Genomic DNA, 15960 nt, shown 5'->3' on the forward strand with positions numbered 1-15960 from the left:
GGGGGGGGGGCATTGGGACTGGGCTATAGATTTACTGAGGCTTTAAAGGCCCCTCTATTTTGATTACAATCACTGTAGTTTCACCCACAAAGTCACTCACTCACACTAAAACATGTTTGTTTGCTTCGACCTGAAACTGGCCACCTTCCCGTTTCTTTAAAAAACATGTGCAATTGACTGTGTTCTTGGAAAAAATTAACAGGGTCTGGCAGAGTCTGTCAAGTCTTAAAGTTCTCCATAAAGTGGGGTAATTGCTGCCCACTGGATTACCCAATTCATTCTTGTAAACCCACACACACACTGCTTGCTTCATTGCTACTACAAACCCAACAGAAACGCAATATGTTAAGTGAGCTCAAACTGACCGCAACCCCCACCCCCCTCTTCTGCATCTCCAGCAGAGGTTACTGCAGTACAGCTTTCTAGCCAGCCTTTGGGGTGACTCAGTGTAAAAGCTCAAAAGAATTGGCATACAGTGCGAAGGTTTTTCAAGTAATTGCCACAGTAGCCAGGCAGCAACAGCTAAAAGCTTGGTCTGAGTGCAGTAGCGCTCAAGCGTGTTGGGGACTAACATTAGCTCGTAGCACTCCTAATACTTTAGGCAAGAGCAAGAAAACAACTGTTGAGCAGACGAAACCCCTTAAGATGGGTGTGAGTAGAAGTTTCTTTCTCGCAGCTAGTGTTGCGTTTATAGGCCTCAATTAGTCAGGTGGCCGTTATTGAGCTTGTTAAAGAAGCTCCATGTGGAGAAAGGCTGAAGGAAAGTAGATGCGAATATGATGACAGAGTAGAAAGAGTTGTGTTTATCATGCGGCGTTTACCTTCCAGGGGAGTTTAAGCTGAAAAGTGAGAGTCAAACTGAGCTGGCTCTTCAGCACGTGTTCAAACAAAAGCCTGCTGGCAGACATGCATGGAGACGGCAAGCTGCTTTTTTTGGGCCTGTTGTTATGCAACCCTAGAGACAAAGCTCAATAGCAGTGTCTGTGAAAGCACCACGTGGGGGGTTAGCGTCTGTTTATCTGACCCTCAGCTACATGTCCACAGTTTCTACACATGTCAAGAGCTACAATGTAGGCTGTCATCACCAGGGCCGCAGACAGGCGATGAAATACGATCCAGTTCAGTTTAGGTAACAGATTCATGAGTTTGAAGGTTTATTAGGAGCTCTTTATAATACTATACCAACGGCCGCAATCCTTTTAATCTGTTGTTGTGATGACCATGAGGTAAACATCCAGAGGACATTAAGGCTGGGATGATATGCTTTTGGCCCAATTCAATTCTTTCACGATACAGGGGTGCCAATTACATTTGTATTGCGATTTTTTCTTTTAACAAAAAGTTAACAAACAAAAAGTTAAATTACACACTTCTAGAGACAATATATAATTTATCTAGACATTTCTAAAAACTATTTGTTTGATAAAAAAGAATGCACTTCACTGGTCAGTCAGACTGACACGTATTTCATTTGTAAAGACGTATATAACACTTTCTGCTTTCGCTCTGTTTTGACATAATGAAGTTGCCATCAGCAGTACTGTACAAACAAAGAAAACATGATACATACGAGCAGCCACAGCCCTGATCATCTCTTTGCAGCACAGACTGTGTGTGTGTGTGTGTGTGTGGGGGGGGGGGGGGGGGATTCATATTTCTGATTGATAGCTGCTGGGATGCACTTCTAATTCAACTCAGAGTGACCTGCTTTACTCGAGCTGCATAAACAACACAGACACATTCAAATTGTGAATGCAAATTAGGTTGCGTCTGACACACGGGGAACAGCAGCAGATTTATGAGTGAGTTGAAGTCTGATTTCAGCTTATGAAGCACAAGATTTTATGTAAGCTGTAGGTAAAACAGTGAGGCCTCCAGCAACAGCACTGAAGTAAACATTCATACAGCTCCAGAATTGTTGGTTTTGTTATTTGATTTGTATATATTATGCATGGAAATGGTTTGCATTAATTGACAGAAGTTGTGAGTGCAGCATTTGGATTTCAAGTGTTTAAACAAGTGTAGAAGTTGCAGTTGCAATGTTCCTATAGTCTTGTTGTTTAGGCACTGTACAAAATGTATTGGATGGTTCCGAAAAGGCAGGGGTTGGAGACATATCTGAAATTCGTTGTGCACTTTAGAGAAATGAAGTGTACCAATTCAATAACATTGGTACAGTCCCTTACTGTACGAAAACCGAATAGAGTAGAAGGAGGCAACCATTTACAAATAAAAGAGCAAAGATAGCAACAGAGATATCACATAATACATTAAATTAATCAAGATTGAAACAAATTTAAATGTGAAGCCTTAAAAACATGTCTAAACGGCCCTGAGAAAAAAAATGGAATGCATAGCTTAACTTTATAGCAAATAAATAAATGCCAGATTTTAAAATGATAAGTTCCATAACATTTAAATATTAAATATGAAGGTGTGCAATGTTCCTCTACAAAAGGTCCCTTTTTCATGTGCATACCTGACGCACACACACAAAGATAGCCATATTTGAGTTCAAAGGTCAAGATATGAGCCGTCTGTGTTGAAACGCAGAGGAATGAATCGGCACTTTGAAACCTGCACACAGAAATTTCATATCAGCAGGTCAACAGCAAGAAAAGCTCCCTTTGAAGCTTGTTTACATGAAGTATTTGACATGACTGCACAGGTTTTAGTCAACCTATACCCACCTGCATGCGACTTGTTGGAGCACTCAGAAAGATTGGTGTAATGTTTTTAATTGTTTAATATTCACACATATGTTCTTTTCTCAAAGTCAGATATAATCTGGAAGACATTGGCCTTTGCCTTGAAGGAGGGCGAGAGTGAAACAATAACAGCAGCAATCTGACCTTAACTGCACCTTTAATATCTTACAGTCTCTTTGCTCTGTGCAACAACCCGTTTAAATCAGCCTCAGGCGTCATGGGAACCAGTCAGCACTATAGTTTAGACAGCGGAAGGCTTCACTGAGCTTTTTTAAAGGCTTCCCATTTTAATACAAACAGGAACTAGACTGAGCCTAAAACTATTATTATAACCTAATGTGTGTGTGCATCAGATCACAAGACAAAGCTCTGCATGTGCACAGGAAAATTCCCTTGGTTGTGTTGCCGTTGTTGTCATATGTCAGGGGTTTGTATATATATTCTGATGTGTGTTATTAAAGGGTTCATTTGGCAGAGCAGACTGCTGCTTCCCTCTGTCTGAGATTTCCGGCCTTTACCAGATTTCTCTTAAAAAATTAGCTTCATGAAGTTAAAGGAGCACTACTGTAAGAGTTCTTGCATGGTTTCAGCGCAATTTCATTTTTGTCTCAAATTGTAAGAATTTCTCCTTGATCCGCAAGCTGCCTGCCCCCTGAATACACTGTGAAAAGCCTGGTCTCAACACAGGGGTCGTAAACGTCAAACAAATACTAGAGGAACAGGCTGTGCACCAAAATACAACAATCCACTCCAGCAAATCACCGACAACATGGTTTTGGGAGGAGGTGGGAGTTAGTGACAGTCAGGTAGTCATGACAGTTACAGAAAGATGGTGGGGAGGGGCGAGCTTGCTCTGTTTTGTTTAAAATTTACTTGGAATGCCAACTTAACTGACCATGCAGGAACTCATAATGCTCTTTAAACGTAGTGCCGGGGTGGAAATCATAAAGTGCATTATGATATGTACCATTAGACACAGTCAATGGTTGTTGCACCTGTGGCCACATCCTATTGGGATGTGAAAGGGGCAAGAGATTGTTTGGGGATAGGGGTGGTACATGGTAGGAAAAACAAAGTGAGGGTGTTTTTCATTTGGTGTCAAAAGGTTAAAAAAAACTGTGCTCAGCTTGACTTGAATCTTTGAAAAAGTCTATCAATACTTACATTTTCACACCACTACTAAAATTGTGCATGTTTGCAATACCTTACTTTGAGAAATATTAAAATAATTTCTTTAATCGCATTTGACAAAATAAATTATCTTATTTTAACACATGCTGACATAGAGCAACCTTAAAAAGAATAGTCTAAAATGTTACTTCTTTAAAAAAGTAAACCACACTATCAATCAGAGCAGAAAATGAATACCAGCTTTTGGTGTTTTGTAGTTGTTGATTTGGTTAATATCCCAGAATGCCTTTTAATCTTGGGTGTTATCCACCCTAACCCTGCTGTGGTTTAGGTTTTATTCTACAATAAACTTCTTTCTCCTTGGCGATTGAATATTTCTGCCCCATCTAAACAGATAATTCGTTAATGTCTGAAAACCTGCTATAAACCAAAAAATGTTTTAATATTTAGAAGTTTATGTGATTAAGCACTGCTGGTGCTCTTCTGGAAATATCTTGACCTGATGTCACACTGTTTACATCTGGCAAGTTACCCAGAGAAAGCACAGTGTGTATAGTACAAGTCTTTCCCACAGTGCCCTTCATAAAACTGCAACTACAGACTCTAAAAGCAGACGCTGGTAAATTAAGCTCATTAATGATATAAAGAATAAGTAAGCAGAAAGTATATAAAAATGGCAGAATTCTCTTGAATTCAGCAAGAAGTTTGTAGTTTGTTCTACAAATAATGCCAACATTTATAGAGTCCTTTCCACACAGCCATGTGAAAAGATGACCCTTAGAAACTGCCGTCTTTGAATAATCTTGCCAACTGCGTGTAAAGCATGCTTTAGTAAGTGTGAGGCCTACATGTTGTGTGACGTGAACTACTATGACAGCTCCGTGAAAGCCTGCGGATATGTCACCCATTCCTAGAGGACTCCTTTTAATGCCAGCTTTCCCGTCCGGCTGGCAGAATATCTGGGTAGCTCCATTTCATACAGCTGGAGCGAAAAAACGCTGACAGATACCTCTCTGTATATCCCATCAGATCTAATGACCCCCATCAGAGGCCTCGCTGGTATGGGCCCAACCTGCTTACGTTTCACAACCAGGTGACAGGATCCCTCGAGGTGACATGGTACAGCAACTTCTTCAGCTAAAGATTTTAACATGAAAGAGGCCAAAAAGTTCAGGTAGAAATGCACTACTGCTTGATGTGAGGCCTGTTCCTGATGGAGCCTAATAGGTTTTGTTTTAATGCTTTACATTGTAATGCAGCTCACACCACAGCCAAAAGCTCAGAGTGTGCTTTAGTGGATCGAACACACAGCAGACCTATTCTTAGCATGCGGAAGGTTTTTGTGATGTTTCTGTCCATGCATGACCACAGAAACACTGATAATACTTCAAAACTATTGGTTTTGTAGCTTGTATTTCACAAGCTTTTGGGTGGATTTTTTCCATTCTTAACTCTCTATACTAGGGCTGGTTGATATGGCTTGAAAAAAGAAGAAATCCAATTTACGATTTAAATCAATCCCCCCCCATACACACACACACTTAAGATCAACCTGCAGATGACAAAGAACTTGTTTGAAAAAGTTTTACATTTATTTTGTTTGGACTCATACATGCACGCACATACACATATGAATGAGGCATGTTTACCATTATGATAATTCATGCCAATTTTGTGTAACTATTTATTGTTTTTGTTTTTCCTGTTGTCACTGCCCGATGAGAGTCAAGTGCAGATTTGAGTCACGCATACTCAGATTTAAATGGTTTACGGCATAATGTTTCATACTGAAATTTGTGAAATCCATAAAGTAAACTTCACATTACAAATAGTAACAGAAGATGGAAATCATTTCAAAAAGGTTTTAGCCATCTATAATTGCTAACGTTAGCTCAAAGCGCCTTTCAAGTGACAACCTTTGTTGTGTTTGATTGCTAGCTTGTAGCTAAGCTATCAGTCATTTCAAAAACTTTTTAGCTATCTATGATTGTTTGATTGCTAATGTTAGCTCAAGGTCCATTTTTACTGTATTGAAATTACAGAAGTTTCACGTTAGCATCTTGTAGGCTACTTGTCGCAAAGTGACGCATGCGTGACTCAAATCTGAACTTGACATACAGTAGACTGGGTGGTGACACCTACCATTGTTTTGGGAGGCCCCTGACCGAATGACAAAATTATATAAATTATGCTATATATTCAACAACAACAAAACTGAGTCGTGACACATAAAGATCATTCACTTCTCGTTTCTTGTCGGGACGTTGGCGGATGAGAAGAAACCAATTTTCATGAGAACAAGTTGACATTAACTACACATTTGAGTTAAGCGACAAAATCGATTTATTGCCCAGCCCTAGTCCATACATGTTATTTTAAGGATAGGACTCAGGGACAAGTCAGGATTTGATGTAAACTTAAAAGCAAGAGCTTCTTTCAAGGCTCACAATTTAGCACAAATATTAAATATCATACGAGAAAAAATCCATTGCAAAAGAGGGGGATAGACGACATTCTCCACTGACCGTAGCTGCAATAAACCATCATGTAATGTTAAAAGGAGTCAGTGGCCGTCAAGGCGTAATATTTCTGATAAACAGTTCCCTCCATTTCCTTTAAGTTTCCCTGTGGAGTTTTCTTAAACAAACAATATGTTTACAGTCAATGTTTCCTACCCAAAAAAATATTGCAATTATCCATAAGGTGTAACAAACGTGGACCAAGTGGGAGAGAAATTCCTCCTTTTTTTTTCTACTTTTAACTACAACTGAAAGGGTGATGTAAAGGGTTTATTCTGCTTGGCTGTTTGTATTTATGGTCTGTACAATGATATGGATGCGGTGTAAGGGAACAAAGTAAGTATTTTCAAGGATTTGAGTCGTAAACTAATAATCTTGGAGAAACGACTGATTTATTCAGCTCTGTGCAGTGCAGAAGGGGGACTTTTCAGAAAGAAACATGTTTTCCCAATTTACTAATCTTGCTAATACAGGATTCAGTCTGTAAACTTAACAGTGGCACTTATATGCATGAAGCCTACTCCTTCCCTCCTCCACCTGCAACAAAGTTTGGATGCCAGCTGAAGCCACCACACTTACTCTCAAATGAACTCCTGGAATGCACTCAATATTTCAAGCTGATGATAGCAGAACAGTGTATGTGTTATGGAGGGTGGGCATTTCCTTTAAGCTGGAGGTTAGTAATAGCATCCCTGTCTAGACGCTGAACAACGAGTTAAGAGCACCTTTAAACCGTCATGCAGGTGTTGCTGTTTAGTAAACAGGCGTCATCCATGCACAGAAAACGGCAAACTCAAAAGCACAGAAGACAACAATTAGATTATGTGAACAACAGCATGGTACTATTAATTTGCAATTTAATCTTAAACTCCCCCGCTGACTGAGAGCTGTGAAGTAAAATTTAACAATGGCAGCTGTAAAAGGCGCAGACGGAAATAGCACGCTATCTCTACTGTAATCTGTCAGACTGGGTCAGAAACGCCCAGGTTGTAAAATACAGTTTATGATAACACACAAGAACGTAAATAACACAGCATCATTAAATCATTCATGCGTCCAGAGAAGGCAGAACTGCGGGTCTATACTATTCTCACAGCAGATGATAAGTTCAACTGGAAAAAAACCTTTGATTAACAGCCACACAGATGAAATTATATTTCCCTCCAAGAGACACACCTGGGCGCATTCATCCCAGACACGTTTACTGAAAATGAAACAGTGGTGCGTTGAACACCCTGTTTTGTATGCAAGCGCACTGCCTTTTCAATAAGAGGGGTAAATGTACATGTCACTGTGGATTTGGCAACACCTCTGACACACCCACCAAACAAGAGGAAAAAACCTTGTTTTAGATTGAATGTGCCACTGTACCACTACAAACGTGCAGATGTGATCAGTCCTGAGGCTGATGGGATGTCATTCGTTTTGTAGATATTGGTTCAAAAACCAAAGTATTGGACAAATCAAAAGTTGGTGATAGGACAAGGGATCCCTAAAGTCTGTAGGATTCATCCTCTGGTGACCATGAATGTCTGTACAAAGTTTTCTGTCAATCCATCCATTTATTGCCGAGATATTTCAGGCTGGACAAAAGTGGTGGACCGACCAACCGACAGAGCTGCATTACTATCCCTTGAGCCATGCCAAAAATCAATGGCCGTTTGCACAAATCATTATTTTGTATTCTAGGAATAAATGGGTGTGAATGAGTTTCCTTGAAAAGCTGTAAGCCTTAAGCAACAGGGACAAGAAAGGCCGTCGTGTTAAATCAACAGGTGGATCAAAGCTGACTGTCCCTGCTCCGTTTCCCCTCCAGGGAAATCTGAGTGGATGTCATCCCTCATAAGGCAGCTGGCAAAGCAGCTAACATGCCTGCTCTGCTGGATTATTATGAGTGTAAGTCATTAGGAGGATCCCCTTAAGACAGGCTTACTGGTGGCCAGGTTAGCACAGTTGGTAGAGCAGGCGCACATATATAGAGGTTTACTCCTCAATGCTGCGGCCGCTGGTTCGACTCTGACCTGCGGCCCTTTGCTGCATGTCATTCCCCCTCTCTCTCCCCTTTTATGTCTTCATCTGTCCTGTTGAACCTAAAGGCCTCGAAAAATATCTTACTGCAAGTCACAATTTCACACAGGCTTATGAGGGGCAATGCTTTGGCTGACGCTTTGCCGTCTTTGCGATCTTTAGCCATGAAAACCCTCCAACAACTACGGGAGGTTTACTGTTATTTCCACTAACCCCAACCGGCCCGTCAGACACCGCCTACCAAGAGCCTGGGTCTGTCCGAGGTTTCTGCCTAAAAGGAAGTTTTTCCTCGCCACTGTCGCACTGTTGCTTGCTCTGGAGGAAACTACTAGAACTGTTGGGTCCTTGTAAATTCTGGAGTGTGGTCTAGACCTACTCTATCTGTAAAGTGTCTCGAGATAACTCTTGTTATGAATTGATACTATAAGTAAAATTGAATTGAATTGAATTACTGCACAACAGACATCATGGTTACTGTGAGGTGATGGCTTTTGGTTGTCTCTTATTTGACTGTAATAAAAATGACCCTAGCATGTGTGGCTGGCCTCTGATTTTCAGATTACATGAGAAAATTATACAACTGGAGATACAACTATTAGTGATTTTTGTTGTTTTAGTATTAGTGAAGTTTTATGTAATTAGAATTTAATATATTTTATTTTTGAAATGCTAGACAAAACGTCTATATGAAAACATTATGAAGGGCTTTGGCAACATTACATTTGTATTCTTCAATATTCTTTGACACTTTGAAAATGATTATCAAGAACTGATGTTTAGATTCATCATAAGTGAAAATAGTTGCAGGATTAAACCCCTAGCAACATAACATATCTCACTTAAGGGTTACCTAATGATGTTCCACTACTGTGATTGTTTCTAATTGAGTTTCTTTCATTACCCCTTCAGAGTCAAATACACGGCACAACACAAATACGTAGTACATTTATGTTTTAAGCGAAAAACACACTTGTTTATTAGTAGTAACCTGTTAAGAGTGAGCACTGCAGTGCTAAAAAAAAAAAAAAAATCAATATACCAACACAGTTGATGAAAGCTGCATATTGTGGGCTTATTTTAAATTAAAAGGATCTTAAAACATTACAAACTTTACTTTTTACAACGGAATATTTTAGTAAATATCAGGGTTTTCTTATTTGTCTCTGTTCTATTTAAGTGTACTAGTTAGCCAAACCAAAGAAGCTAAATGGAATTCAGCCATGATTACTTTCACCTGTGGTTTTTTTATATTTTTATTGCCATGTATCAAAATGACTTCTTTGAAAAGGATTTATTGCAATATTAGTGTTTTCCCCTTCACGTTGCTCACCCGTGGCTGTACGTGTCTATGTGCCATTGACACATGCATGCAAGTACTAACACATGCAAGGAATTCCAGTTAACACGCAAGTGCAGAAAACAGCATCTGCCCACCACGTTCAACCTCACATATTTATCTGCACTCAAGAATTAGCACCGTGACAAATGAATGCAGTTTTACCCGACCAAGGCTGCCTCATTTTCATCACTGTGTAAAGCAGAAGGAGACTGGAAATAGAATATTAAGTAATTACTGGAATGGGTGCTGTGTGTGCTGCCGGTGCACCACAGAGTGTGGATGCACTTCAGGAGGTCTACCGTGCTGCAAAATCGAGCCAAGATTGCAGAGGGTCGGTGATACAGTAATCTTCTGTCAAGGCTAGACTAATAAAGAGAGTCCAGTGTGACAGGTCAGGGTGGACTGTCTCTCTGTCGGATGTAGTGTAACTCCCACTGTGCTGTTATGACAGGTGATCACTCTTTAGAGCAGGTGACAGGAACTATAAAGTTGCCATGGAGTAAATTAGTTAGCTGCGGTCTGCAACTTGAGCCCAGTTTAGTTTGAGCTTAAACTTATTTAAATTAGCAGCTATACTCATGGAGGTACAGACAGCTATCACTGGAGTACTTTGATACTGGAAAAAAACTTTAAAACGTGATTATTCTCAGGTAAATTCGGGAGTTAAAAGGAGCTTCATTTTTCTTTTCTTTGATTTCTCAGCGGATTAATAGATGTTATACAGAAATAATTATATGCTCCATAAATGTACGCCACACTGATTCTAGTCTAGCATCCACAGCATTTTCAGCGTGTAACGTTAGCTTGCTAGCTCAAAGGTTAATCTAGTTGTGAATGGGGCAAAACTGGGATTATCCTGGCAATGCACTTCCGTTGATCCAGACTACACTGATTCGTCATGAATCGTCATTAATATATATATAGATATATGATTATCTATTATATAGATATATCGTGACACACAATTATGTTGTCTAACTTGATAACAAGCACATACTAAACTGAATGGATCAAACTATTGTATCTACTCTATCTCTTTTGCTACTATGTCCTAATCTGATTACTCTGTATTTGTGTGGATGCGTGTAAACAGCGTATAGCTCAAAAAAATTATTATAATAATATATATTTATATTTTTTTATAAATACTCAGTACTTTTCATTTATATATTTAATTCACACAGGAGTATACATGAATAGGCTTTACCGTGTGGTTATTTCATATAGATTTTTTTTTTTTTTAAATACCAGAAAACACGTTATATTTTTCTATCGTTATTGAGATATGAAATTACCTTTAACGGAATTGGGCCATATTGGCCAAACCCAAATGTGTCTCACGTCTTTGTGTTCAGATTTGACTACGGTAGGACTGTGAGAAGGTGTACAAATCTTTTGTCGCTACTTTTGAGAATTGAGCATTAAAAAAGGTTTTTAAGCACCATAACGGCGTCTTCCCAGCAAGCACCTGTCCCTTTCACCTCACACAGTATCTTTGCCTCAATTTGAAAACCTCTGCCTAAGCACATCCAATGTCTGATCTCTATATATTTTGTGCAATACTTCGTCATGGTAAGATTACTAAGATTTCTTTTTATGCAAAGATGAAGATAAACTGGAAAGAAAAGAGAAGTTGTTGTAGATTGGTCGGAGATTCATTGGTTGCAGCTTCTTGTCTCAACAGTAATATTGTGTGAATCACTACGTTGTCTTTGTAAAATGCCTCGCGTTAGCCTGAATGTCGCATTCTGGTAAGATGACAGACAACTCCATCAGAGGATACGTGTCAGCAGTCAGCAATTCATCTTCCTGTAACACAGAGAGCTGCAGGGTTGTATGTCAACACTATATGCAACAATTATCCGCCCACTTTTTTTTTTAAACTTCAGGGGAAAATATTTTTAGTGAATAGTTTCTTTTCACGCAACCATCTGAGCCAGGAAATGTTTTAACAATAAACCACAATGCAAAAACACTGCCTTTGCAGTTGTAATGCTTCAGCTCACACAGCTTTGCTTTCCAATCACACCAGCACTGCTCAGGCCCTCTGGAAAAAAAGCAATGCTGTGTGTGTTGAGTTGGGAGGGATAAAGTGACTTTGAAGGCAACACATTTATCTACTTTAAAAATGTTAAACCATTCCCACCTGAGAAAACAAAAAGGGAATTCCGTGGTCTGACCCTGTGACTGTGTTTATTGTGATGCCTGAGCTTAATAACAGATATGACAGCGTGTCTTCTGAACTTTCACCCACTGACTTGTGTACTGGGGTGGCTGTGCATTAGAAGTAGAGAGGGTTGGCCCTCAACCACAAGAATGGCGGTTCGATCTCGGCCTCCTCCCTTGTCCTTGAGCAAAACCCCCAAGTTGCTCCCCGGACGATATGTGGCTGTCCACTTGTACTGATGCTTATGGGTTAAATGCAGCAATTGTAGTTTACTACATTTGACTGTATGGTTTTATGTGACCAATAATAAAACGTATTCTTCTAAGAATCCATGTGCATTTTGCGCTTGCCCCTGAGACACACCCAGCCCTGCTGGAGAGAAAAGAGAGCAGCGCAACACGAGTGCATCGGAAATTTTAAATAGTTACTAACTTATTATCTAACTGTACACATCTATCACCACCAGGCAGACCTCCCAAGATACAGCAGCTATGGTTATAACCTGTTGGAGCTGCTTTATGTTGGCAACAGCTATTGGATCAGCTTGTCCCCACAGAGATAACGTCACACAGGTTTATTTTGTTATTCTTGAAGCGACTGAGATGTTCTTATTATGTTGCATCATTATAACAAAATGCCTCTTCAAGGCTCAAGCATTCATAATCATTCAGTGAGCTGCGTCAAGGTGAGCACTGACATGAAAGACTGAGACATAATGTGAGAAAATGATGGGTTTTAACTGGTGTGAATAATTGCAGCTCCAATAACATTATCAACAGTAACAGAAACATAGACCCACTGATGTTAATTCACACTGCTGCGATTAATCGATTAAACAATGTATCAATTTTAGGCAATTAAGCAACAAAAATGGCTTTTATAAAGCAACATTGCAACAAATTTGATACTTCCAGCTTCTGAAGTGTGAGAATTTGCTGCCTTAGAGATAAATCAATGTTAACTAATTGATGATGAGTTGATCCAAATATTCTAGTTTTGAGACGGTATTTAATCGTTGGAGTTATTTTATAAGCAAAACTTAACTTCTTGGGCACCCAGATAGCTAAGTGGTTAGAGCGGGTGCCCATATATAGAGGTTTACTCCTCGATGCAGCCGGCCCGAGTTCGAATCCGGCCTGTGGCCCTTTGCTGCACGTCACTCCCCCTTTCATATCCTCAACTGTCCTGTTGTCAAAGGCCTAAAATGCCCAAAAAATAATCTTTAAAAAAAAAAACTTAACTTCTTAATTTTGTGGTTTTTCTACTTTCCATTGTTTTCTGTGATAGTTGACTTAATGTTCTTCTTCTGCGGAAATAAGAGAGTTAATGACTACACATTTGGCTTCAGGAAATTGTGAGAAACATTTTAGATAATAATAGAAATACTGAAAAATGAATCAAAAATAAAATGAATCTTTAGTTGCCGCCCTAGCTTAGGGACTTTAGATAGAGGTATATCATCACGATCATATTGCAGTAGTGGCGATATGATTAGTCAGTTAATCCATTAGTCGATCAATAGAGAATAGTCCTTTACGAAGCAAAAATGTTAAACGTTAGCTGTTTACAGGTTCTCAAATGAAAGGATTTGTTCAGCTTTTGTGTGCTTTATTTCAGTGTAAACTAAATTGGTTGGACAAAATAAGCAATTTGAAGATGTCAACTTGGTGTTTTAGTCTTACTTTTGGCTATTTCCTGACATTTTAGAAGGCAAACAAAGACCCAAACAGACAGAAAATGAGTGTTCAGTGTTTCCATTAAGATTTTTTTTTAGCAGAGTTGGCAGGTCTGTCCGAAAAACAACCCGCGTCAGCCAACGGGGGGGGTGCATTATGGCGGCAGGATAATTTAGAAAGACAACCACGTCTACAATGTGCGTCTGCTCTATTTCTGATACCGTGATTTTGCCATGGTGGGCCGCCACTACAAAATCAACATAGAGGAAACACTGCAGTTGATTGATAGAATAAAAACAAGTTGGAGCTTTATATCTCTGTTCTGTTAAACATGAATATGCTTACCACATTAAGGATTTCAATCAAATCAAATAACACAATTGATTACTAAAGCTTCTGTATAATGAGTTTAGTCTGATGTGATGTAAACCAGTGGAACATGGTTTAATCACATTGAACACACATTTGTGTGTTACTTTAAGGACATCCATGCTGATATCTGAAAGTTATTTCTATTGTTCTATTGGTCTTATATATGGATTTTACTATAGCAACCAGCCATTAATGACTGACGCTTTCGGTGGGGGGTAAATGTGTCAGTAGAGGTAGCCCAGATAAATATCAATAAGTGGAAAAACACCAGGGTGGGGTAGGTAGTGTGTGTTTTTGACGGCTCAATGGCACAGAAAGAGCAGAGTGAGGTCAGGTGGTTGCTGTGTTCAGAGGACGCGTGTGCGTTCGAAAGATAACTTCAATTTTAAATTCTCAACCTTATCTGGAGCTGTTAGACGAGCCAACGCCCGCTGCTTCACAAAAAGACATTCAAGATGTTGGTTTCTTCTCTCTGATCATAAATACATTTGCTTTTTTTAATGTCTTATACTCCTCACATGGTGCACATGAACAGGTATTGGCAGCTGAGAAAGTCACAGAAAACTGGACTGTGTTTCATGTCTCCGATGTTGGCATTAAACAAAGATGGGATCATTTCTGGGGGTCAAAGCTTTAGGCGAGGCCACTGGGTTTTTTCTAATGTTGCTAATGTATGTCTGGACTTGTGCTGACCCAAAAGGTGTCTTAAATAAATCTGTGGATCTGGGACAGACAGTGACTTTTACCCTGCAGTAATATTAAAAAGAGAATGAATTGTCCTGTTCTTCTGCCACAAACACACAAAAGCCTACAGCTGCTCATTCAAATCGAAACATTACCAAGTTATTTGAACCTGCTGTGAATGATTTTGGAAAAGAGCTGCAACAAGAAATTTTCTCGTCCCCCCCCTTCTCATAATGTAGCATCTTTGGACAAAGGTTTCACAAACAGTAAATCAATCTGAGACTGATTTCTTTGCTACATGAATCAAATGAGAGCTTAAACTATTAGTGGATTGACAGACACTTGCAACATTTTGATAAATTAAAAATTAAGATTACCAAAAGATTCCTGGGTTCTAGCTTTTTAAATTGTGAGGATTTGTTACTTTTCTTTGACTTAGGTTATAGTAAGCGGACAACAAACTATTTTGAAGAAGTCACCAGCAAACTATATTCAGAATCTGATACCAACTCATGTTTGACAGGTGACAGTATTTGGTTTTCTTAATATAATGGACTTGAAATTGATTTATTTATTTTTTTAACGGAAGTTGCCCTTTATATTTTGAATAATGTGATACATTCTAGGATACAGCTTTCTTGTAATGTAACATGTAATGTAGGGTTATAAAGTGAAGGAGTCAGACAAGTTTTACACACCCACAGTAGGCCTATGTTAGCGTGATTTGCAAACCCTAAATAAGAGCCAGATTCAAGATCTTGAACAGAACTGCCCCTGACAAAAGAAACAGCAGTGGTTGGGATGACAAGGAGCATATATTCCTGTCACACTGAAATAGACTTTGTGTGGGCTAAGCACATCAACGGATATGCCACTGTGTTATTTATGTAGGGATGGTGCAAAACACCATGGGGCAATAATACCTCGGCCTGGCTCAAGGATTATTTGAGGATGTCCAGCACACAGATCAGATAGGGCGACTTGATTTATTTCATGATCAAAGAGAAGATTAGTTTATTTAAGGAAAGACACAGACACACAGACTCACAGACACACACACACACACCAACCTGCTCTTTCCGTTTCTGCCAGCGTCCGCACGGGCTCTCCTCCAAGATTTCACTCTCATCCTCGCTCTCCTCCTCTTTCCCCTCTGATCCTGATTTCCTCTCCGGGACGGACATCGTCATTTTAACGCCGTATATTTTCCAAAGACCACCTCCCTGCCTCCTGCCCTCCCTGAACTGTCGGTTGTGTTGTTGTGGATCAGAAGAGCCGAGCGGTAGCGCAGAGACTGTCCGCCGCTTGTCTGCGCACGCAGGGAAGAACCCCCCCC

At 39.7% G+C, this 15960-nt stretch overlaps 1 protein-coding gene across 3 annotated transcripts in view; it reads right to left on the reverse strand.

Moving 5' to 3' along the window:
• The window catches only part of nrbp2b (nuclear receptor binding protein 2b), a 33043-nt gene extending 17083 nt beyond the window's left edge, over positions 1 to 15960 (reverse strand). For all 3 annotated transcript variants that reach the window (XM_032504040.1, XM_032504039.1, XM_032504038.1), the window contains exon 1: positions 15695 to 15960. In XM_032504040.1, the coding sequence (XP_032359931.1) occupies positions 15695 to 15814 (120 nt within the window). In that variant the 5' untranslated portion in view covers positions 15815 to 15960. The remainder of the gene's footprint in view (positions 1 to 15694) is intronic.

The sequence above is a fragment of the Etheostoma spectabile genome, chromosome 22, assembly GCF_008692095.1.
Source record: "Etheostoma spectabile isolate EspeVRDwgs_2016 chromosome 22, UIUC_Espe_1.0, whole genome shotgun sequence".
NCBI classification, from domain to species: Eukaryota; Metazoa; Chordata; class Actinopteri; order Perciformes; family Percidae; genus Etheostoma; species Etheostoma spectabile.